Consider the following 24,087-nt stretch of genomic DNA (forward strand, 5'->3'; position numbering starts at 1 on the left):
CCCCTCAGGCTCTGGCAGCATCAACCTCCATGGTTGCACACTACAACTCACCAGCCAGTCAGGAACCTGGGTGACTTGTTCGACCCCCAACTGTCTTCTTCCCCACATCAAAGCCATGACCCACTCTGCCTTCCCTCACCTCCGTAACATCGGCCGACTCCGCCACTACCTCACCCCTCAGGCGCTGAAACTCTTATTCATGCCTTTCTCCACCTCTAGGCTCGACTATGCAAACGCCCCGCTTGTCGGCCTTCCCAACTCCTCCCCCCACACGCTGCAGATAATCCAGAACTCTGCAGCCCGTGTCCTCTCCGCACCAAACTCCGTGACCCCATCTCCCCCACTCTCGCCCGACTCCATTGGCTCCCTATCCTTCGGAGGATCCAGTTCAAGATCCTGGTCCTCACCTACAAAGCCCTCCATGGCCTCGCCCCACCCTATCTCTATGATCTCCTAACTCCCTACCAACCCGCCTGCTCCCTCCGCTCAGCCGGCTCTGGCTGCTCCATGTCCCCTGACCCATCCGCCCCACCATTGGCGGGAGAGCCTTCAGCCACTCTGCCCCCAACCTCTGGAATTCCATCCCCCAATTGCTCCGCCTCGCCCCTCCTTAGCTTCAAGTCCTACCTCAAGACCCTCCTCTTCAACCATGCCATCGGTCACCCCCCTTCCCCTCCCCTCCCTTCTCCCCCCGAACCCAGCTCGGGTCCGAAATGCTGTCGCTGTCCAGCGCATTGGACATCCTCGCGACGTGAAAGGCGCTATACCCATGTAATCTTGTTATTGTTCAGTGGAGCCAGTGTTTCCCTGTTTACTTGCTAAAGCCTTTTGTTTGAAAGGCTGAATGTCTCGTTCAGTGTTGGCTGATTGTGCTGGGATCTTGCTCTCTTGCAGGGGGCTCCTATTCAGGGCATTTTTAAGTTCAGTGCCATCATCACTACCTTTGAGATGATCCTGGCCGACTGCCCAGAGCTGCGTAAGATCCAGTGGCGCTGTGTGATCATCGACGAGGCACACCGGCTGAAGAACAAGAACTGCAAGCTGCTGGAGGGCCTGAAGCTGATGGGATTGGTGAGGAGACACCCTCCCTGCTCCCCCCTCCCTCCCCGCTCCCCCCTCCCTCCCCGCTCCCCCCTCTCAAAGCCTCTCCATGCAAACCTGAAACCTGTAGCCAAAACAGAGTTCGCCTCCTCTTTCAACACTGCTCATGTGTGGCTCAGCCAGCCTGTTGTGGGAATTGGCCTAAAGGCTCTGTGTATCCAGGTGTTGATCTGATCTGGTTTGAATGACTCCTGTGTCCTGTTTGGTTGACAGTAGCTGAAGACTCGAGAGAGAGATAGGGAGAGATGGGCATCAGATAGAGGTTCTTTCCCACCCCACAAAATCAATTTCAAGCAACGTGAGGCACCAAATTTCTCAGCCTTAAAGTTCCTCATCGCCTCCTCATAATTCACAGGCCAATGCCGGGTATTCCTTCAGTTGCACGTTGTTGTACAATGTCAGTTTGCTGTTTGTGCTACCAGGAAGGAACAGTCCTCGCACACTCGTGTTTTGCTCTCATTCTGTATCTCTCCGTCTCTCACTCTGTCTCTCTCTCTTCCTCGCTCAATCACTGACTCTCTCTCGCTTGCTGTCTCTGACTTTCACTCACCCTCTGTGTCTCTGCTCTCAGGAACACAAGGTGCTGCTGACTGGAACACCTCTGCAGAACACAGTGGAAGAGCTCTTTAGTTTGCTAAATTTCCTGGAGCCGACACATTTCCCATCCGAGAACACCTTCCTGGAGGAGTTCGGGGACCTGAAGACCGATGAGCAGGTACCAGAGTCGTTTGTCATTACTAGCCCTGCAATGATGGTTTCTGCTCCCTGCGACCTGCACCCACTGCAGGTTACACAGTGGAGCATCACCTGGTCAACATCAGTCAGGCCACAAAGACCAGTCTATCACTGGCTCCTGAGAGAAACTTGGTGTCCTCTCCCAAGACGTTCAGTCATTGCATTGCTCTGTGTCGGGTAAAAGATGTGCCCTCAGCTGTCATTGGCCCAATGACCCTGCTGGGCAGCTATGATTGGCTCAGTGACTGAAGCTGTGTGGCTGTGATTGGCTGAGTGACCCTAACTGACTTGCTGTGATTGGCTGACCATGTGATGCTGACCCTTGGCGTGTGATTGGCAGGTGAAGAAGCTGCAGGCGGTGCTGAAGCCAATGATGTTGCGGAGACTGAAGGACGACGTGGAGAAGAACCTGGCGCCCAAGGAGGAGACCATCATTGAGGTGGAACTGACCAACATCCAGAAGAAATACTACAGAGCCATTCTGGAGAGGAACTTCTCCTTCTTGGCAAAGGGAGCCAACCAGGCCAACATGCCCAACCTCCTGAACACCATGATGGAGCTGAGGAAGTGTTGTAATCACCCCTATCTGATCAATGGTGAGCTTGGCTCTCAAGACAACATGTGTACCTCATGATCTGTAAACTGGACTTCTGTCTCTGGGGGAAAGCTGGGAAGGTTTATTGGTAGGGGCAGTGGGGAGACAGTCATTGGATTTGTAGCAAAATGTAGTAAGACCTTTTTGTGTCCCGTCCCATTCCCCCACCCCCAAAAAAGAGAACAACTTGACTGGCTCTTCAGCCTTTGAAAGGGTACGGGCCAGGGCACGTCAGCTGCTAAACAGGACAGAGGTAAACAAAATAATAATAATCCTCACATTTGATATTAGCGCCTTATAATGTCTTCGAGAGTCTCAAAGCACTTTACAGGATATACTGTAAAGTGACTGTATATTTTGTGAGAGAAACAAGATACGCCAACACAGCACGACAAGAGGGCGCTGGATTGGTGGGTGAGCGTCAACTTTAGGACAGGTACCAAAAAGTATTCCTTTACATAGAAAAGTAATCAATAGCTGGAACGGGGAGGTTGAGGCCTGGACACTGGGTCTGCATTTTTGAGGGTGGGGGCACGGTTAAGGTGCAAGGGGTGGGGTTGGTAAGGTATGTGGGGGGGAGAATTTGGCTGGGATGGGGGAGGGTGGGGGTTTCTGGAAACATCAAATTAAATGTGCCAGAGGTCGGCCTGCCTCTCTCCAATCCCCTTGACCAGCTTTGTCTCTGGCTCCCGGCAGGTGCCGAGGAGAAGATTCTGGATGAATTCCGGGAAGTGCGCAGTCCCGAGGCTCCGGACTACCAGCTGCAGGCCATGATCCAGGCAGCGGGGAAACTCGTGCTCATCGACAAGCTTTTGCCCAAACTCATCGCCGGAGGCCACAAGGTCCTGATCTTTTCCCAGATGGTTCGTTGCCTGGATATCTTGGAGGATTACCTTATCCACAGACGGTAACATCACGCGCTGGGTGTGCTTTCGACACGTTGACTTGCTTGATGCCCAATCCCCCAGAAGATCGAGTTCAAAGATCCCCGTCCTCACCTCTGAAGCCCACCACGGTCTTGCTCCTCTACCTCTCCCTACTTCTGTGGTCAATAACACCTTACCAACCTGTCCGCTTGATGGGCACTGGCCTGCTCCATGTCCCCTGCCCTACTCACTCCACTAATGGCAGTCAGGCCTTTCTGTCCACATCTTCTGGAAGTCCAGCACAGAGCCCCTCTGCCTCGCCCCCTCTCTTGCCTCCTTCGAGGCCCATCTCAAGACCTTTCTCTTCGACCAACCTTGAATTTGGTCATCTTCCCATCTCCACACCCCTTGATTCCCAACCGCCAGCTCGGGTGCAAACCCTTCACTTTGCAGTACCTTGGATATCCTCCCGACGGGAAAGGCGCTGTATAAATGTAATTTGTTGTTATTGGCTTATGATGCGCTGTGTGCTTACGATATTTTAGGTATACATATGAGCGTATTGATGGCCGAGTGCGGGGGAATCTCAGACAGGCAGCGATTGACCGATTCTCCAAGCCGGACTCTGACCGCTTTGTGTTCCTGCTGTGTACGCGGGCAGGGGGTCTGGGGATCAACCTGACCGCAGCCGACACCTGCATCATCTTCGACTCTGATTGGAACCCACAGAATGACCTGCAGGTGAGACTCCGAGACGCCCACCTCATCCCCCGAGCATTCCATACCATGGTATACCATGTTATGCATTCGTGATCTCCTTCAAAGCACATCTTAAGACCCTCCTCTTAGACCGCGCTTTTGTCACCCTCCTACCCTCATCCTCACTGCCCGTCACCCCTCCTGATCCCAATTCCTGGCTCTGGTCCAAATCCCTGACTGTCCAGCACCTTGGGACGTCCTCCCAACGTTTAAGGCGCCGCGTAAATGCAATCTGTTGTTGTGGCCGAGGGTCTGTCGCTGTCGCCTGTAACCTCTCTCTCCCCCCTCCCGCCCCCCACCCCAGGCCCAGGCTCGGTGTCACCGGATCGGCCAGAGCAAGGCGGTGCAGGTTTACCGGCTGATCACCCGCAACTCGTACGAGCGAGAGATGTTCGACAAGGCCAGCCTGAAGCTGGGGCTGGACCGGGCCGTGCTGCAGGCCATGAACCGCAGAGGGAGCACCAATGGGGTGAGGCACGTCCACCGCACCAGCTCCGGCACTCATACACTCAGGGCACGTATAACACAAGGACATGAGAATTTGCTGGCGAAAGAAGGTCAAGGTCCACCCAGTTCGCCTTCCACCATTCTGGCAGTCACATAACACGTCGTGTCCCAAACTGTACACTGTATCCCCAGATATTATTTTCTGGTACGCACACCTCTGACTGACTGCGTGCCCCTCTCCGATCGGAAGGAAATAATTGAAACGCCAGAGACCACAAAATTCCCCTGAGTCTGTCAGACCATTTTCATGTATAGTTTAAAGATTGAGCAGAATTGTGAAAAAAAATTCTCAAATCCAGTCTTAAGGTGGAAACTATTTCTTTTGCTCTCACCTGATGTGGAAAAAATACCGTCCAAATTACAGGACCATCGAACTGAGGAGCACAGTTCTGGGCCATCTTTACATTTCAGAACAAAACGGTCTTAATTGGGAAAGACCTGGACTCTCTGATGGAAAGACAATAACACAAGAACAGGAGGAGGCTACTCAGCCCATCGAGCTTGCATCTGCTAGCCTACCAGATTCACAGGAGATAAATGATAGTAATAATAACCTTTATGTTTAATACACTGTCTTTCACGTCAGGAGGACATCTTGCTTCTAAGCCACGTATTATAAAGTGTAGTAACTGTATATTTTGTACAATACAATACAAATTTATATTTACATTTGTAGGCGAACAGGGTAGCCCACCTGGATGCAGGCATGAGCTACAAACAGCCAAACCTTTATCCAATTTCTCTGCCCTTTCTCCATATCTTTTAATGCGCTTCCTCACCAAACGTCCCCTATAAACAAAGGCTGGTATTAATAGAATTCTGAAAGTCAGACCAGAAGAAGCTGCCCACTGCCTGGTTTTCTGTTGTTGCTGTTCACACCCACTGGAATGGTGAGATCAAATGGGCCAAAGGTCCTTCTTCAATCAAACTTGATGTATAAACGTGGAGATCTGTAGCTCAGTGGTTAGAGCCTCTCAAGCGAGAGAACATGGGTTTGATTCCCAGTCAGGCGAAACGTTAGACAAGTTTCCTTACTCCACATGCCTCTGCTTGCCTAAATGTGAATAGGAACCTGGTTGTTAGTCGATTGGCGGATTGTTTTTCTGGGGGTAATAATCATTTCAACAAAAAAATCAAAAATAATAATAATTTGATCTTTCGGTCCATGACTGTTTGTGGGACACTGCAGTGCACAATTGGCTGCCGCGTTCTACCCACAAAATACACAGTCAATTTCACTTTACAGTTTCTGTGAAATGCTTTGAGACGTCTTGAAGACATAATAAGGCGCTACATCAAATGCAAGCATTATTATTATTGAAGAGTGACCACACATGTTGGGAAGCTTTCTGCTGGTGGAGGAGAGTTGGGTTGGGCAGCGGTTGTGGTGTGAAGCGTGAGCGTGACTTGTGTGGGGTGTGTCCCGCTCAGGTACAGCCGCTCTCCAAGATCGAGGTGGAAGATCTCCTTCGCAAGGGAGCATATGGGGCGCTGATGGACGAAGAGGACGAAGGGTCCAAGTTTTGCGAAGAGGATATTGACCAGATTCTCCTGAGGAGAACTCGCACCATCACCATCGAGTCGGAAGGGAAAGGCTCCACATTCGCCAAGGTTAACAGAACTGCTCTTGTGTCCTTGTTGCCCATGTCCCCCGTCCACTTTGCTCTAACATAACACGTGCATCTGATTCGCTCCAAAAATCTGGGACAGTTCACCCAATCCCTCCACTTTGCCCCCTCCTTCCCCATCTTCAGGTCGCGCCAGAAGACCTTTCTCTTTGACCGTGCTTACAGTCCCCTTCCCCCTGCTCCGCCACTGTCAAGCTCTCTGGGACACTACCCAGCGTGAGGGATGCTATATAACTGCAAGTTGTTAATGTTGATCATTTCACCGTGAAGCTTGTGTGTTTTATCTCCAGGCGAGCTTCGTGGCATCAGGCAACAGGACGGACATTTCGTTGGATGATCCCAACTTCTGGCAGAAATGGGCCAAAATTGCAGAACTGGAGATTGAATCTAAGAATGGGAAGGCAAGTCTGAACGAGCAGCGAGGGAACGAGCGGGGCAGCTCTGTAGTGTGGGGTCGGGGGGAAGAGTCTAATAATGATTGATCTTAGTGCCTGGTTTTGGAGTGACTGAGGCAGGTGGGTGCTGGCTCACAGTGTCTCTCGGGCCAGGCATGGCTCAGTGATTAGAGCATCTGGGTTTGGTTCCTGGGCAGAGCAAAACGTTAGGCAAGTTTCCTTACTCCACACGCGTCTGTTTACCTAGCAGTAAGTAGGAACCCAGTTGTTAATCGATTATTACCCCTTTCCAGGGGTAATAATCCCTTAAAAAAAATTAATAATTTGATCACTCAGTCCACAACTGGATTGAGTGGAGGTCCTGCAGCTCACTTTGTAAGCGAGAGACCTAGGTTCGATTCCTGGCAGGTCAGGGTGAAACCTTGGGCAAGTTTCCTTACTCCACACACCTGATAATAATCCCTCAAGAAAAGAACAATAATAAATTGGTCACTTCAATCCACAACTGTTTGTGGGAACACTGCTGTGCACAATTGGCTGCCGTGTTTTGACCACAAATATACAGTCAATTCACTTTACACCATTCTGTGAAGCATTTTGAGACGTGATAAGGCGCTATATCAAATGCAAGGATTATTATGGTGATGGTGATGATGATGGTGGTGCTGTGACCTGTGGTGAATGGCTCCTCCTGCAGGACAGCCTGGTGATTGACACGCCGCGGGTCCGGAAACAGACCAAACACTACAACTCATTTGAAGACGACGAGCTGATGGAGTTCTCAGAACTGGACAGCGACACCGAGGACAGGCCCTGCCGCTCGCGCCGGCTCCATGACAAGACTCGCCGCTACCTGCGGGCAGAGTGCTTCCGGGTGGAGAAGAATCTACTGATATTTGGGTGAGTTATAACCAGCGACAATGCGTGTGAGTTCACAGCCCAGGTTGGCACTCCAGCGCAGTGCTGGGGGAGCGAGCGCTGCATTGTCAGGGATGCTGGACTTCTGACAAGACTTTAACATGCAGTCCTGTAGCTTAGTGAGAGGACCTGGATTCAATTTGATTCCCGTGCAGGGGGAAACGTTGGGCAAGTTGGCGGATTGCTTTTCCGAGGGTAATAATCTCTTCAAAAAATAAATGAATAATTTGTTCACTAAATCAAGGATTATTATTGTTATTTTTATCTGTGCCTGGTCAGGTGGACGTTACAGATTCCGTGACACTATTGGGAGACAAAAGAAGGGAGTTCTCTCTCCCAGTGTCTTGGCCAACAATCCCCTTGAAAAATCAGTCATTCTCTTCATGGCAGGAATATGGGAACAGTAGTAGGCCATCAAGCCCCTCGAGCCTGTTACGCCATTTCTATAAAACCATGGCTGATCTATACCTCAAAGATATATCCTTTGATGTCCTTACCTAACAACAATCTATCCACTTCAGTCAGGATGTTGCTTTGTGTGAACAGCTGGACTGGACAGTGAGTTGCTGGGAGTTGTTGGACCTTAAAGACAATGATAATAACAATAATCCTTGCAAAACGCAAAATACTGCAGATGCTGGAAATCTGAAAACAAAAATGGAAGTCGCTGGGAACACTCAGAAGGGCAGGCAGCATCTATGGAGAAAGGAAAGTGAGAAGGGGTTCTGATGAAGGGTCATGGACCCAAACATTGATTCACTTTCCTTTCTCCATAGATGCTGCCTGACCTGCTGAGTGTTCACAGCGACTTCTGTTTTTGTTTTCACAATAATACTTGCATTTGATATAGCGCCTTATCACGTTTTTGAGGCGTCTCAAAGCGCTTCACAGACTATATTGTAAAGTGTATATGTTGCGGGTGAAACACGGTAGCCAATTACGAACAGCAGCGTCCCATAAACAGTCACGGATTGAGTGACCGATTTATTAATACAAATTATTAAAAACAAATTATTTATCTAAGACAAGGGATGAGGGACTGACTGACTGATGGTTTATCTCCCAGCTGGGGCCGGTGGAAAGACATCTTGTCACATGGGCGGTTTAAGTGGCATCTGAGTGAGAAGGACATGGAGACTATCTGCCGCACGCTGCTGGTTTACTGCCTCAAACACTACAAGGGTGATGAGAAGATCAAGAGCTTTATCTGGGACCTCATCACCCCCACCAAGGACGGGCAGAACCAGGCCCTGCACAACCACTCAGGTACTGTCTGTGTACGGGTCTGCGTCTGAGTGCGGGTCTGTGTCTGAATGTATGTGCGTGCATGTGTAGTTACATAGAAATCTACACACAATTTTACAGCACATTACGTTATGGAATTGGGCCTTTGGCCCAACTAGACTGTGGAAATGTTTATAGCCCATACAACCCTCTATTGGCCTCTCCTATTCCCCTCTGTTCTCTTGTCCCTTGAGTACTCACCAAGCTAAATATGTTCATGCTCTCTGCCTTCACCACGACTTTGGACAGTGAGTTCCATATTCTGTGAACGAGTTCCTCCTGGGCTCCCTTCACATTTGCTTCTGTTTGTCTTATATTAATGTCTCTCGTGATGGACTCACCAGCAAGTGGAAACTAGTGTGGGCAGGGTGGGTTCCGGCTCTAACTCCCCTCTACACTCACGCCCCCTCAACACACACAAAACAATTAAACAACAACAAATTACGTTTGTTTAGCGCCTTTCACACTGGGAGGATGCCCAAAGCGCTGATGATGGAGTCCTCGCACACACACACACACACACCCTGTCTGAGCTGTGAATAGCAAGCTCGTGGGGTGAGGTAGTGGAGGCAGCACTGACTGATGGCCTGGCCTCTCTCTCCCCAGGGCTTTCGGCTCCTGTGCCCAGGGGGAGGAAAGGAAAGAAAGTGAAGACTCCGCTCTCTCAGCCTGAGGTGAAGAACGCCGACTGGGTGGCCAGCTGTAACCCTGACGTATTGTTCCACGACGACGGCTACAAGAAACATCTCAAACAGCACTGCAACAAGTATGTGCGCAGGGCAGGGTAACCAGACTGACATTCACTTCATAGTCTAGGCCAAGGGGACCCATCTGGTGGCTCATGAGCAGATTTAACTTGCCCCACCCCACCCACCTCCCCCACTCAAAAAATAATGTGGTCACTCAATCCATGACTGTTTGTGGGACGCTGCTGTGTGCAATTGGCTGCCATGTTTCACCCACAAAATATACTGTCAAGTCACTTTACAGTATATTCTGTGAAGTGCTTTGAGACACATAGAAGACGTGATAAGGCGCTGTATCAAATGCAAGGAGTATTATTATTACAAAATTATTGCTTATGGGGCCGCCTGACGTTTCTCAAATAGACCGTCCGGCCCTCAGCAGCCAAAAGGTTGGACCGCCCTGGTCTAGGCTGACACTCCAGGGCTGAGCTGGTTCTCTGGATGAACAGCAACAAATGACATTTACACCGTGCCCTTCACATCGGGAGGACGTCCCAAGGCACTGGACAGTCAGGGATTTGGACCTGAGCTGGGATCAGGAGTGGTGGAGGGCAGGGAGGGTGGGGGTAGTAGCGTGGCCTAAGACACGATCGAAGAAGTGGGGCTTGAGATGTGCCTTGAAGGAGGCAAGGGAGGGGGCGAGACTGAGGGACAGTGGGATGGAGCTTCAAAGGGTAGTACCAGAGAGGTAGGCCCGATCGCCAATGGTGGTGATTGAGATGTTAAACTGTCTATGTTGGTTCAATGGTTGTCCCATCTCCCTTTCCCTGTAATAATCTGTGTGTGGTTTGCTCTCAGGGTGCTACTCAGAGTGCGGATGCTGTACTACCTCAAACAGGAAGTGTTGGGAGAAGCCGCGGACAAGGCTTTGGAGGGAACCGACGCCGGGTAAGAGTCCTGTAGATCAGTGGTTAGAGCACTCGCCTCACAAGCCAGAGGACCTGGGTTTGATTCCCTGCAGGGCAAAATGTTGGGCAAGTTTCCTTACTCCACACGTCTCTGTTTACCAGCAGTAAGTAGGAACCCGGTTGTTAGTCAATTGGCGGATCGCTTTCCAGGGTAATAATTCCTTCAAAAAAATAATTTGGTCACTCAATTCATGGCTGTTTGTGGGACGCTGCTCGGAAAATGTGATAAGACACTGTATCAAACACAAGGATTATTATAAGAGAACGGGAGCAAAATCCTCCCTCTCTGCCATTGGTGCTGACCCACAGAGGCCACGCTGAGATTCGGGGGCCGGATTGCTGGACACAGCCAACCAGATTCAGATCAAAATTTTAATTTTTAATTTGCCTAATTAACCGATTTTTCACAAGTTTGTAGTGTTTTTCTCACTCTCTCTTTGTCACTGATTGAGTCTGTCTGTCTGTCTCTCACAGGAAGCTGGATGTGTGGATTCCTGAAGCCGATTACACAGACATCCCAGTTGAGTGGTGGGATGGAGACGCTGACAAATCCTTGTTGATGGGAGTCTATAAACATGGTGAGCTCGGGACAGGGGGCTTTTATATTGACATTGCGTTTGGGGGTGAGAGAGAAGTTACAGCCAACTCAAGGTCAGTCTCCACGCTGCCCAGCCTTCAGATAGCAACTCACTCGCTCGCTGGTGGCGGTGTTAATTGATAAACCAACCCTGGTGATAGGCTGCTCAGGGGTTTGTGATTTCAGCAGAAGGGTAATGTCAATGCTGCTCCTGCCTGCAGTGTGCTCAGTGCAGGATGAGACAGAGATGATGTGGACAAGGGTTGAGGCTGGGGATGGCTGGCGGCTGGGCTGTAGATGGGGTGGGGGGAGAAACATTTTTTTTATTCAAGGAATGGGAGTGACAGGGTTCCATTACATATATTTTTCTATATTTTTATTTTTATTCTATTTTTCAAAAATGTGGTCATTTGAGGCACTGCTGTGCGCAGCACAATTAAGTACTCCTAAATAGGATTATCATCATTCTTCCACATGTTTCAGTCGTTGGTCCATGCACTGTAGAAAAAAATTGTCTGCCCTGTTTTACCCACAAAATACACAGTCAATCCACTTTATAACGTATGCTGTGAAGCGCTTTGAGATGTCTCAACGATGTGTTAAGGCGCTATATCAAATGCAGGGATTATTATTATTGAGGCTGACGCATTGCTATAATCTCCTCTCCAGGTTATGAGAGGTACAACGCCATGAGAGCAGACCCATCCCTGTGCTTCCTGGACCGGGTGGGCATGCCTGACGAGACGTCGCTGGCCGCAGAGCAAGGGGGCATCGACCTGACGGCAGACATGGCTGAGGGGTAAAAGGGGAACGGCTCTACCACGCGGATGGGTGGGGGGTTGGGGAGGGCTTAGTCAATGGGCTGTGAAATTACCCCCCGATGAGTCAGACAGTTGTGAGATTTAGACACAGACATTTCCGGCTCAGAAAGAGACCATCATGTCTGTGCCATCCCCATGTTCACATCACTCACTTCTCAACACCTAGTCAATGATTTGGGCTTCGGGAGCCAATTGTAAAGAATTCTAGCTCCTGAGGCAAGAAACTAGCCCCCTTCCCCCCCACCCTCCCTCCCATCACCCATTCCCTGACTCACTCTCTTCCACTCTCTCACTCACTCGCTCTTGCACTCTCACACATTCAACTCATTCTCTCTCTCACTCACACTGTTGATTTGGCTGCTGTGTGTGTGGTTAGCTGCTGACTTTGTCATGTGTTCCAGAGCTGATCTGTGCAAAGCCGACGAGTTGGAATTGAAGTCCGAGAGCAGAGTGTTCAAAGACCAGCCCGATGTGAGTTTGCTGAGTTTGCTTGCTGGGCTAATACAAATAGTTTGCTTTGTTTGTGCCCAGCGTGGGTGGGGGGCACTGCCACTCGATGCCAGGCGTTGCTAGGTGCTTTGGGGGACCGCTGTCCCTGGAGAAGGAGGAGATAATGGATAAGGAATAAATCTTGTCTTAATCCCCAAACTCTCTTCTCTGAAATTGCTGAGATTTACTGTTTCCCCACAGGAGGACACCAGCTCCTGCACAGAGTCTGGGACCATGGAGAAAGGAGACGACTCTGTTACAGGTGAGTACTGCTGGGGAGCAAAGTGGGGGGGAGGGTTGTGGGCATTGGGTGGGGGAGGGGTGGTGGGGGAGGTTGTTTGGGCAGTAGAATGGGAGGGGTGTGGGCAACGGTGGGAGTCGTGTGGGCAGTGGGTGGGAGGGGTGCGGACAGTAGGGTGGGGGAGGGAAATGGGCAGTGGGTGGGGGTGGAAGGGTGTGGGCAGTGGGGCGGGGGAGGATGTGGGCAGGGTCTTGTGCTAACCTGAGCTCCCAATCCTCTCGCTCTCTCCCTCCAGCCCAGGACGGGGCAGACACAGATAGACCACAGTGGCCAGTGGCCTCGGTGCTCACAGCCCGGCTCCGGCGGCTCATCACCACCTACCAACGCTGCAACCGCAAGGAGCTGGTGAGGATGGAGTCATTGGCTCGGAATAACCGGCGGCGCTGGTTCCCGCAGGAGGAGATCTGGGGCAGGATCCCCGAGATGGAAGCTGTTACCATGGACCCACAGCGGTAAGACATCTTCCCCCCACCCCCAGCTCTTTGGTGTTTCCTTTTGGGTGAAACTCAGTAAATTCTGAAGGAAGTTTGAGTGTGGACTTCAGCTCTTTGTCGGGACTCTGGTTTGCAGGTGATGGTTAATGTTTCTTGTGACCTTCTTTCCTCTGGCACACGGTCCTGTCCCGTTATTCAGTTAACCTCATCCCAAATTTCCCCACAGTTAGTTCTGGATGTTGCGAGTTGACATCTGGTCAGTTTGTAGCACTTCAGGCACTAGGAACCTGCAAGGTTAGTGATGAGTTCGGGACTTTGAGCTCACAGTCCCTGCAGCGCGGTGCTTGGGGAAGAGAGCGCTGCATTGTCGCAGACATCGTCCTTGGGATGAGACGTTAAATTAAACCGAGGTCTTGTCCGAGCCCTGTTATAAAGTTCCTGCGGCACTGTTGGAAAAGAGAAGGGAGTTTCTCTCTCCCCGAGCCCTGGCCAACATAAAATTGGTCATTCGCTTCATGGATGTTTGTGAGACATTGCTGTGTGTAACCTGGCTGTCACATCATCCACCTGCAAAATCCAGTAACTTTATAAACTTTGTGAAGGGCTTTGAGACATTGAGACATTGTGCCTCAATAAGGCACTGTATCAAATCATATTCCTATGATTTAAAAACAGAAGTGGCTGGGAACACTCAGCAGGTCATCTATGGAGAGAAGAAAGTGAGTTAAAGTTTTAGGTAGATGGCCTTTCATTAGAACTGTTAGTATCAGACTATACAGAGTTTCCAGCATCTGCATTATTTTGCCTTTTGATATTGCTATGACTGTGGTGTATGAGGACCAAGTTTCTCTCCCGCTGTAGGTGGACGAGGCGGGAGCAGACTGATTTCTATCGTGTTGTCTCCACCTTTGGCATCGTGTATGATCCCGACAAGAAGCTGTTTGACTGGAACCAATTCCGCAGCTTTGCCCGGCTGGAGCGCAAGACTGACCAGAGCCTGGAGCGTTACTTTCACGGTTTTGTGGCCATGTGCCGGGGTGTGTGCCGGCTGCCAGTCAGGAAAGGTTAGAATTCCGTTCTGTTGGCATTCCGTCTGAACTCCGACCTGTACCCGGCCTGTGCTCTGGAGTCCTGTAGCTCAGTGGTTAGAGCACTCGCCTTGCAAGTGAGGCGAGTGTTTGTGGGACACTGCTGTGCGCAATTAATTGGCTGCCGCGTTTCTTCCGCAAAAATATACAGTCAAGATCCTGTGAAGCGCTTTGAGACGTCTCAACGATGTGATAAGGGGCTATATCAAATGCCAGGGTTATTATTATTCTAATTATTATTGTATTCCTGGTGTGAGTTTTATATATTTCAATGTTATTTGCAGAGCCCTCAGATGCCGGCATCTTTGTTGAGCCTATCACCGAGGAGCGTGCCTCACGGACACTGTATCGTATCGAGCTGCTGCGTAAGTTGCGTGAGCAGGTCTTGCGTCATCCACACATGGAGGAAAGACTGAAGCTGTGTCGGCCCAGTCTGTACCTGCCGGTGTGGTGGGAGTGCAGCAAGCACGACCGGGACCTCCTGCTGGGGGCAGCCAAACACGGCCTGAGCCGAACTGACTACTACATCCTTAACGACAACCAGCTCTCTTTCCGCGAAGCTCACCGCAATTATGTGCAGAACGGCAACACCTACTACCATAGCGTGCCCGCCCCGTACAGCCAGTCCTCGCTCAACCCCAGCCAGTCAGCCTCGCCCGCCTCCACCGTGCCCACGCTGGGCGATAAGGACACCCAGGAGCAGACAGACGCCGAGCAGGAGAAGGCGGACGAGACGCTGGAAGACGGGTGTCCTGAGCCCGGCCTGGAAATCAAGAGCGAGGGGGAAGGGGCAGCTCAGATCTGTGAGAAGCCTCCGGAGTACGGTGTGGCCGGCTGTGACCTGGACTTCCACGGTCAGTGTGAGCCAGTCAGCGATGTGGCCAGCGACTCTGCCCCAAGCCCGCTAGCTGTGTCCTGTCCCGAATCACCGGGAAGCATGTCAGAGATACCAGCCGAGGGCGTGAGGCACTCGCAGATGGACCTGAACAACGGGGAGACGGCAATGGAGGCGGTGACCAGTGGCACGAGGGAGGTGCTGGACAGCGTGGAGCAGCTGGGGGCCAAGGTGGAAGCCGAGAACGGGCACAGAGAGAGTGACTGCTCTCGAGCGTCACCGCCACCGGCTACCAACACGGCACAGCCGGGTGAGGAAACCACTGCCGGCGGGGAGGAGGAAGGGAGCAAATCCCCAAACCTGGGGTGGCCTGCTGCTGGGAATTCCAATCCAGGAATTGTGCCGGGAGCAGCCAAGCCGGAGCTCGATTCCGATTCCTCACCGGCTGTTCTTGACGACACAGACCGTGAGCCATGCGGTGAGCCAGGCCAGCATAGCAGCCTGGAGGAGGAGGAGCAGAGTGTGGCTGGGCCAGGGTCGGAGTCCGGCAGTGATCGGCTGGAGCTGGACAATCCTGACCCGGCGTTGCCAGCCTTCCCGAGTAGCCACTCCCTGGGCAGTGAGGACCCAGTCTCCCCCGCTTCCACCCTCGCCATCACACACATCAAACAGGAACTGAAGCTCGGCCGCGGTCTGGGGGGCAACGTGAAGGAGGTCAGCAGCCCCCGCGACTCGGAGGAGAAGTCAGAGGACGGGTCACAGCCAGAAGGTCAGTCCCTCACCTCCCCCCCCACCCCCTCCACTCCCCACACCAACTAGCGTACAAACACCCAGGGTCATCCCCCCCACATGCAGGGTAGTGTCCCAGATTCAAGTTGTGTATTGCGTGCAGCGCTTTGAGACGTCTCAATGATGTGATAAGGCGCTAGATCAAGTACAAGGATTGTTGTTATTGTGTATTTACACTTTTATGTGAATTGCTCTAGGAAATGGGGTGGGGGGTCACTGTGTGAGAGTGAATGTCGGGTGGGAGGTGGGGGTGAGAGTGATGGGGATGGTGTGTGTTAGTGTTTTGTCTTTCACTCACATGACCACTCGCTGCTCCTTCCCACAGTGCTGCCGCTGAAGAGCTTTGACGAAGAGAGCAACACATCAGCCAGCCTTGCACAGGATGAGCTGCAGGACTGCCTGGTACAGGAGGCCCGAGAGCCCACCATTGCTCAGCTCCTACAGGAGAAGACACTGTACTCGTCCGCAGAGTGGCCGAAGGTCAGTGCTCACACCAGTGGGCTGTCTCTGTGGGGAGTGGGAATAGGTCCACATGGCAGTGGATTTGCTCCTTTGAACATGTTATGAGAGCACTCCTGTGCACAATTGGCTGCCGCATTTCGCCACAAAATGCAGTCAATTCACTTTACTGTATATTTTGTGAAGCGCTTTGAGATGTCTCAAATGACGTGATCAGAGAGTGTATCAAATGCCAGGATTATTATTATGATGTTATTCTGTGTGTGGAGGTGTGTAAATGCAAGTTGTTGTTGTTACAGGATCGGGTTATCATTAACCGCATCGACAATATTTGCCACGTGGTGCTGAAAGGCAAGTGGCCCTCGGCACAGCAGCAGAACCTGGAGCCTCAGGGAGTGGTGTACTCCGTGAGCTCCCCACCCGACAGCCTGAACCTCAGCAACTATCTGAGCATCCCAGTACAGGCCGCCTCGGGGCTGAGCTTCCCTGACACACACTCCAACCCTCACCCGCTCACCAAGGCAAGTAACACTGGCTCAGTGCCTCCTGCACGTCACCGTTTCGCACCAGTTCTTTCAAGACCATTAATCTCAGCGATCGCCAGCTTGATACTCCCCCCCCCCACCCTCAACATGCAAACATGCAAGCTTTCAGATATTCTGCCCGACTTTTGAAACTTCCTCCGACTGTGAAAGGTACTGCATAAACCTAAATATTAACATAATCATAAAAAATAATGATAATTTGGTCACTTCAATCCACGACTGTTTGTGGGACGCTGCTGTGGACAATTGGCTGCCGCGTTTCACCCACAAAATATACAGTCAATTCACTTTACAGTATATCCTGTGAAGCGCTTTGAGAAGACGTGATGAGGAGCTGTGTCAAATGCAGGATTATTATTATAAACTGTGATTGTGTTTGGGAAACAGGAGAGTTTGCTGAACATGGCATTCCCGAGGGACCAGCGGAGGCGGAGGAGGAAGTACGAGTTTGAGACGGAGCGAGGAGCGAAGAGGAAGAGCCTGGAGGAGGTGGGGCTGCTCGCTGGCCGCTCTCACCTGTCTCTGAACGGCTGGCAGGACACCGCCATGGACCTGTCCAAGGCCTCCGAGGAGGTACTGGGCTCCGTACCTGTCATCATCAGTGGCCCCAAACTGGCCCCGCTTGACCCGGCCGGCACCATCCGCACAGACATGGCCGGCATCTTGCAGGCCGGCCTCATCCACCCCGTCACCGGGCAGGTCATCAACGGGGCTCTGAGGGGCGAAGACGCTCGTAGGAGGAGGGGGCGAAGGAAGAACGTGGAGGGGCTGGACATCCTGTTCATGAAGGAGAAAAAACCTGAGGCTCTGGTACGTTGCTGAGGTGGGGAGGATGGGAGGAGTGTTGTGAATTTCTACAACTAATTCTCTCTCTTTCTCCTCTCTCTCCTTGTCCCTTTCTCTCTCTCCTCTCTCTGTCTGTTTGTTTCTTTCTCTTCACTCTTTCTATCCCCTCTCTGTCTCTCTCTTTCTCCTCTCTTTTTTCTCGCTGCTCTATTCGACCTGCCAGTCTGATAGTAAATTTCAGCTCAATTTATTGATTGCGACCGGAGCATTTATTAATTTGGCATCTAATCAGAATCTGAGTGTTTATTGATCCTATTACTGATCAGGACAGTTTATAAATTTTGCCACAAAATACAGTCAATACACTTTGCAGAATACAAAAGGGAAAATACTGCAGATGCTGGAAATCTGAAATAACAACAGAAGTTGCTGGGAACACACAGCAGGTCAAGCAGGAGTTAACTCACTTTTGTCTCTCTCCATAGATGCTGCCTGACCTGCTATGTGTTCCCAGCAACTACTGTTTTTATTTCACTTTATAGTATGTTCTGTGAAGCACTTTTGAGACATCTCAAAGACGTCATGAGGCACTGTATCAAATGCCAGGATTATTATTATTGTTGTGGTTTGTGTTAAGGAGGTGGAGGTTATGCGGCAGCCGTTCTCCACTGTGGGTCACGCCTCGGGGATGATGATCAAGCTGCCGGTGGAGAAGCAGCGAGCGCAGAGCGAGGAGGAGCAGAAAAACAAGAGTATGATCGAATGGCTCCGGCAGCATCCCACATACACTATGGACGTGTCCAGCTTCACCCCGGTAAGCCCCCGCACCCCCAATACTGAGGGGCTGAGAATGTTGAGGGCGGGGGGTGGGTGGTGAGGAGCGAGAAAGCTGGGTTTTCTTGTGCAGATTCTGGACCTTCATCTGGTCAATCAATTGCTGAGACACTGGAATAAAGTGATGAGGACTATGTGCAGGGGAGGGGGGGTGAAATGGTGCTGTGTATGTGTGTATCTGGGGGAATGGTACTGTGTGGGGTGGGGGGAGAGAGAATGGGGCTGTGTATGGGGTGGGGGGAGAGAATGGGGCTGTGTGTGGGGTTAGGGGGGGGAGAGAAAGATGGGGCTGTGTTGGAAGGGGAAGAGAGAATGGGACTATGTGTGTGTGAAGAGTTGTGTGGTGGGAGCTATAACGTTGTACTATGTTTGTTTGTTCCTGTTCAGAACTGTGCAGCCATTATCCACGGCATTTCAGACCGGCCCAAACAGCGAAGACATCGGTGCAAGGACCCCAGCAAATTGGACATCAACACACTGACCGGGGAGGAAAGGGTCCCAGTCATCCACAGGGGAAGCGGCAGGAAGGTGAGGCGGGGAGGAGGGGATGGTTTGGGGGTCTGGTGAGGGTCCAAAACAATGGTGTGCTCGCAAAGACTAATAAGTGATTGAAGAGTGAGGCTCCCGTGGATCTGTTTGGTGGGGGGGTTGCAGGTTGATTTCCATTGCCCACACACTCCCTTGCTGAATAATCTCACTTCAAGTGCTGGGTTTCTGCTCGGAGTCGGGGCTGTAAATCAGTGGAACATAAATACAGACTTGTGTTTTGAATGAGAGCAGGCTGTGTTCTAATGAGATGTGTGTGTGTGTTTCAGTTGGGTGGGGCCATGGCTCCGCTGATGAAGGAACTGGCCCGGTGGCTGGACGGCAACCCAGACTACGCGGTGGCACCGGAGTGGGCGGAGATCGTCAAGCACTCGGTGAGTGTGGCAGTGACGGGGGGGATGGGGGTGCCTGTGTGGTAATAATAATAATAATAATCCTTGTATTACGCCTGGAAAAACAATCTGCCAATCGGCAAACAACAACAACACACAGTGCCTTTCTGGTGGGGTAGCGTCCCGGAGAGCTTCACAGTGGTGGGAGTCTTGACAACAAACCAAGAGGGAGGGACTGTAATCGCGATCAAAAAGGAAGGTCTTCAGGCAGGATTTGAAGGCAGGGAGGGAGGGGCCAAGGCGGAGGGATTGAGGCAGAGAAGTAACAACTGGGTTCCTACTCACTGCTAGTAAACAGGCGTGTGAGTGGAGAAAGGAAATTTGCCTAAGGTTTCGCCCCGCCTGGGAATCGAACCCGGGTCCTCTCGCTTGCGAGGCGAGTGCTCTAACCCTGAGCTACAGGACTGTGGTGCGTGAACATTGTGGAATTTTTTTTGAACATGCATACATTTTGCTTCCAGGGATTTCTGCCAGAAACCAAGTTTAATCGTATCCTGACGGAGCCGGTGGTGAAAGAGGCTGGGAGCAGGAAGAGGGGTCGGCGTCCGCGGAGCGAGGTGGCCAGGGGTGGAGTGGGCCTGACAGAGACAGCCTCCGCCATGGGGCCAGTCTTCATGAACGGGCTGATCGCCGGAATGGACCTGGTGAACCTGCAGAGCCTGAGGAACGTTCACAACCTGCAGCTGGCCGGCCTCATGGGCTTCCCGGCCGGCTTTGCCGCCATCCCTGCTGGCGAGGAGACCAAGAACAGCCTGAGCATGCTGCCCATGATGGGGGTGGCCGGCATGTCCCACATGTTCGGGGTAGGGGGGCTGCTGAGCACCCACCCACCTGCTTCCAGCTCCTCCACCCTCAGCACCTTGCGGTCCGTCGCGGCGTCGAAGGAGCATTTGGGGGGTGAGGAACCAGCCAAGCATAAAGAGGGGTCTTCGGGGGACAAGCCTGGCCCCAGCTCGCACTTCCCTGACCCTAGCGAAGCCCGTGTGACCACCAGCAACCCCTTGTCCTTCAATCCCTTCCTGCTCCATGGCATGCCGGCCGGATTGATCTACCCCTCCATGTTCCTGCCTCACGGCATCGGCATGGCCATGACCAGCTTTCCGCAGCCCGCTGGCCGAGCCGAGGGCGACAGCGCAGAGAGCCCCAAGAAGAAGCGGAAAAAGGCCAGGGAGGAGCCGGTGGGGACTGAGGTGCAGGAGGCGAGCGCCCAGGACAGCACAGAGAAAGCCGTCACCTCTCCTGCGGTGCAGGGGACTGAGAGAGACTCGGCCCAGGGACTGGCCGACAACACTGAATAGAGTTTCAATTCTGTTTTCGGTCGATTTTAGGGTATTTCCTTTTTTTTCTTGATTTTTTTTGAAGTTGACCCCACATTTCTGACTCTTCTCTCCTCCGAACCCCTTTCTTCCCCCAGCTCACACACCCCCACCCACACCTCACTCACACCCCACCCACACTCACACCCCCCACCCACGCTGTGGCAATGCTGTGTGGGCTGGTCACTGGCTACCTTATGCAAAACTAAAGCCACTTCTGTTGTTTGCCTGGAAATTGAAGCGTGCTGATCGGCTTGAGAGAGGGGGTGAGTGACAGAGAGAGAGGATTATGCACATTTTACCCCAAAGCATCAGAAGTAAGGTCATTAGCGTTGTGTTCGAGGGCTGAGCTCTGAATGTAGATTGATGCCTTTTTGCTCTAGTTTTCCATCAGTATTTCCTACCCACAACCGGGTTCCCCCACCCTTGTTCAGCCTCTAACCATACGTGGGGTATCGAGGGCCTGTGCGCTCTTACCCCGTTGGTGGAATGTGACACACAGGTGCCCGGTGACCGAGCGAGGGTCCCAGCAAACACATGCTTGGTTTTATAAGTTTTATTTGAATTTTATGAGTATGGGCAGTCTGGGCGGTTGTGGTGAGCCGTGTGTTAATGGCACCGTTGCTCTCCTCAGGTCACAGCCTTTTCTAAACGGTCACAGGTGTGAACAGGAGTAGTTGAGGGTGGGTGGGTGGGTGGGGGATCAGATCAGGTCAGGAGTTCTGTCAGTCAGCGCGTTGTGTATCCACAAGCAAGGGCAGAGCCCTGGGTTTGCTTAATCAGTGATGTGGAAAAGCAAAACGTGTTTGTGGTGACAAATGGATCTCGGTGTCGATGCGAAAGAGAAGGAGAGGTTTAACATTCCAGCTGCGAGTTTCTAGAGGCAAAATTTTCAGCTTTTTAAAAAATAAATTATTAACAAAAACAATAAACCCAGTTGTGAGGCTGTTGGTGCCAGGTCTGACATGGGAAATAACAGTTGATGAGCCAACACTCTCTCCTCCTCTCTTAGTGGCTCAGTCCTGCACCATAGTGGCTGTGCCCTCACCCAGCAGACCGTCAGGGAGAGAGGGAGAGTTCAGCCTGGCTTTGACCAGCTCATGCCCCAAAGCCTAACCTGCCATTCTGCTCCCTGGTCTGATCCTCAGTGGGTCAGTCACTGGGTGAGCCTGAGAGCCAACTCCCACCTTTTCCAAACAAAATCCCAGCAGATTCCATTCAGAGCCTCAGTTCCAGCTCTGTCTATTCCCGTATTCCCAACAACATGTCATCCCAAACATAGTGCCACCCAGCAGTCTGTACTGGTCATTGGGCACCCTCCTCCCCAGTGTACCAGTCCTCAACCCCACTCCATTACATACCCCAACACATTACTAAGCCATCACATTCCCTCCAAAATCTATAATGGAAACTTCCAAAATTCTTGTCTGAGCTTCCTGCAATTTCCCTCTTCAAATAGTGAGGCAGAGACGGGCGAGAAACGTGTGTGTGTGTGTGTGTGAGGGGGAGAGGGAAGGGTGATGAAGGTGGGGGGGGGATTCTGAATTGTATGTGAGTAATCTGTGAGTGCAAAAGTGGATAGCAGGTATCTGAATGGAATGTCAGCTACTTCCAACTGTAAGCTTGGTATTTTTGGAGGGGTGTGGGGGGGGGGTAATTCTGACCATTTTATGGGCACTGGGGAAAAGAGAACACGCACAAAACTAGAATTCCCAGAAACCCATTTCTGCCACTTGTTTTTTTTTAGAATTTCCTCTAATTGCGTTGTGTAGATAAATCGTTTTATATATAAACGAGATTGCCAAGGATGACTTTATTAAGTGAGTCTGAAATGAGTGAAGTTGAGGTGTGCTCCTGCCTTGGTGGAGATTCCCCCTTTTCCAGAGTTGGAGGGGTGGGTTTGTGGGGGGGGGGGGTGCGGGGGTTGTTGCTGTAACTGTAAGCACATCACCCACGCTCTTGTGATTACCTGACGACTGAGATAATGTGATATATAAGCTATCAAAATTCCCTTCCCTCTCCCAGCCTTTTATAAGCTGTTGAAATCCTCCCTCCTCTGCTTTCCTCCTCTCCAAACCCAGACTGCGTTAACTCCCATCCGTTAGCATTTCAGCCCCCAAAAGGAGGGGGAAGGGGGGGGCAAGAGGGGGGCTAACGGGCCTGTTACCCAGGGGCTTACTTATTACTCTAATTCCAGAGCAAGCTTGACCAGCGCTCCCTGGTTCCCGTTAGTCTCATGTCCATAGGGGACCTACACTGAATTCACAATGAAATGAATTTAATTCACCTTCACTGTTACACAACAGACTTAAGTTCTGAGTATTGTACTCGGGTCCAAATGTCAGTCCTGTTTCGTTCTGCATTATTTATTCATGTTGATGTGTGTTTTTTTTATTATTATATATTATTCCGAATCACTAACTATAAAGATCTGACAGTCCCTTGTCCTGCTATTTTTATTTGAAATAATGCTGTTGAAGGCAGGGGGTTTGGGGGGCAGGGAGGGTGGGGCCACAGCACTCTGTAGAGAAGTACATGGAGAGTTGTGCTTTTTTTTGTAAAAAAAACAAATCCCCCAAAAATTATTATTGTATTAAACGTTATGTCAAAGAGGCTACTTATTTTTCAAAGATTAATCAAGTAATCGATTGGTGCTCTAACCGCTGAGCTATAGGATTGGAGTCCTGTAGTGTAGTGGTTAGAGCACTCGCCTCGCAAGTGAGAGGACCTGGGTTCGATTCCCGGGCCGGGTGAAACGTTGGACAAGTTTCTTTACTCCACAGGCACAGTAAGACTTGGTAAGGCGCTATATCAAATGCAAGAATTATTTTTATTATTTAAAGAGGGCTGTACCCTTCTGCCTCCAGTACGGAATTGTGTTCAGTGAACTCACAGATCATGGAATATCCCCCTAGACTGACTGAGCCAGCGAGATAGGTTATCACTAAACAACAGTACTCCTAGTATTTGATTACAGTGCCTTTCATGTTGGGAGGGCGTCTTCACAGGATTCCCTGTAAAGTATAGTGGAGGGATTGTCGGCCAGTTTCCAGTTTGAAGTCAGGGCAGAATTATAGAAAATATTTTAAGTAAATTCTGTCTTCATTTGGAAGCTTTTTTTTAAAAAAACAAAGAGATGTGGATTCCAAACTGAGATAATTTCCCACAGTTTTGTGTGACGTTATAAGTCGTAAATGGTCTCGTAGGTTAAGAGTAGGTGGAATTTGGAGCCCTTGATCTCTAGGTGACCATGTTGTCCTCGCTGACATTAACCCTTGAACAGTGTGTGAGGCACTGATTGTTGCTGACACCAAGCCCTGCTCTGGTGGCCTTTACCTGCCAGTGAGATGCTGTGTGTGAGTGCTGGGCATGGGGAGGGAGAGGGGGGTTGGATCATATTTAATGCCTTCCACAGATTGGAGTAAAGCTGTTA

At 51.2% G+C, this 24,087-nt stretch overlaps 1 protein-coding gene across 7 annotated transcripts in view; it reads left to right on the forward strand.

The window, feature by feature from the left end:
* The window catches only part of chd6 (chromodomain helicase DNA binding protein 6), a 43,856-nt gene extending 22,533 nt beyond the window's left edge, over nucleotides 1-21,323 (forward strand). For 6 of the 7 annotated variants that reach the window (XM_007911794.2, XM_007911790.2, XM_007911793.2 and 3 more), the window contains 26 exons: nucleotides 895-1,071; nucleotides 1,673-1,816; nucleotides 2,177-2,432; nucleotides 3,128-3,338; nucleotides 3,843-4,038; nucleotides 4,361-4,525; nucleotides 5,995-6,174; nucleotides 6,482-6,592; nucleotides 7,284-7,486; nucleotides 8,571-8,770; nucleotides 9,395-9,554; nucleotides 10,333-10,422; nucleotides 10,917-11,020; nucleotides 11,689-11,818; nucleotides 12,242-12,311; nucleotides 12,531-12,591; nucleotides 12,866-13,082; nucleotides 13,926-14,128; nucleotides 14,437-15,756; nucleotides 16,102-16,256; nucleotides 16,535-16,756; nucleotides 17,168-17,590; nucleotides 18,204-18,380; nucleotides 18,788-18,928; nucleotides 19,216-19,320; nucleotides 19,800-21,323. In XM_007911794.2, coding sequence (XP_007909985.2) covers nucleotides 895-1,071; nucleotides 1,673-1,816; nucleotides 2,177-2,432; nucleotides 3,128-3,338; nucleotides 3,843-4,038; nucleotides 4,361-4,525; nucleotides 5,995-6,174; nucleotides 6,482-6,592; nucleotides 7,284-7,486; nucleotides 8,571-8,770; nucleotides 9,395-9,554; nucleotides 10,333-10,422; nucleotides 10,917-11,020; nucleotides 11,689-11,818; nucleotides 12,242-12,311; nucleotides 12,531-12,591; nucleotides 12,866-13,082; nucleotides 13,926-14,128; nucleotides 14,437-15,756; nucleotides 16,102-16,256; nucleotides 16,535-16,756; nucleotides 17,168-17,590; nucleotides 18,204-18,380; nucleotides 18,788-18,928; nucleotides 19,216-19,320; nucleotides 19,800-20,636 — 6,258 coding nt within the window. In that variant the 3' untranslated portion in view covers nucleotides 20,637-21,323. The remainder of the gene's footprint in view (nucleotides 1-894; nucleotides 1,072-1,672; nucleotides 1,817-2,176; nucleotides 2,433-3,127; nucleotides 3,339-3,842; nucleotides 4,039-4,360; nucleotides 4,526-5,994; nucleotides 6,175-6,481; nucleotides 6,593-7,283; nucleotides 7,487-8,570; nucleotides 8,771-9,394; nucleotides 9,555-10,332; nucleotides 10,423-10,916; nucleotides 11,021-11,688; nucleotides 11,819-12,241; nucleotides 12,312-12,530; nucleotides 12,592-12,865; nucleotides 13,083-13,925; nucleotides 14,129-14,436; nucleotides 15,757-16,101; nucleotides 16,257-16,534; nucleotides 16,757-17,167; nucleotides 17,591-18,203; nucleotides 18,381-18,787; nucleotides 18,929-19,215; nucleotides 19,321-19,799) is intronic. The other variant, XM_007911792.2, reaches the window with a different exon arrangement.
* The last annotated feature ends 2,764 nt before the right edge of the window (nucleotides 21,324-24,087 follow it).

This window comes from Callorhinchus milii, unplaced genomic scaffold (assembly GCF_018977255.1).
Source record: "Callorhinchus milii isolate IMCB2004 unplaced genomic scaffold, IMCB_Cmil_1.0 Scaffold18, whole genome shotgun sequence".
Lineage (NCBI taxonomy): Eukaryota > Metazoa > Chordata > Chondrichthyes > Chimaeriformes > Callorhinchidae > Callorhinchus > Callorhinchus milii.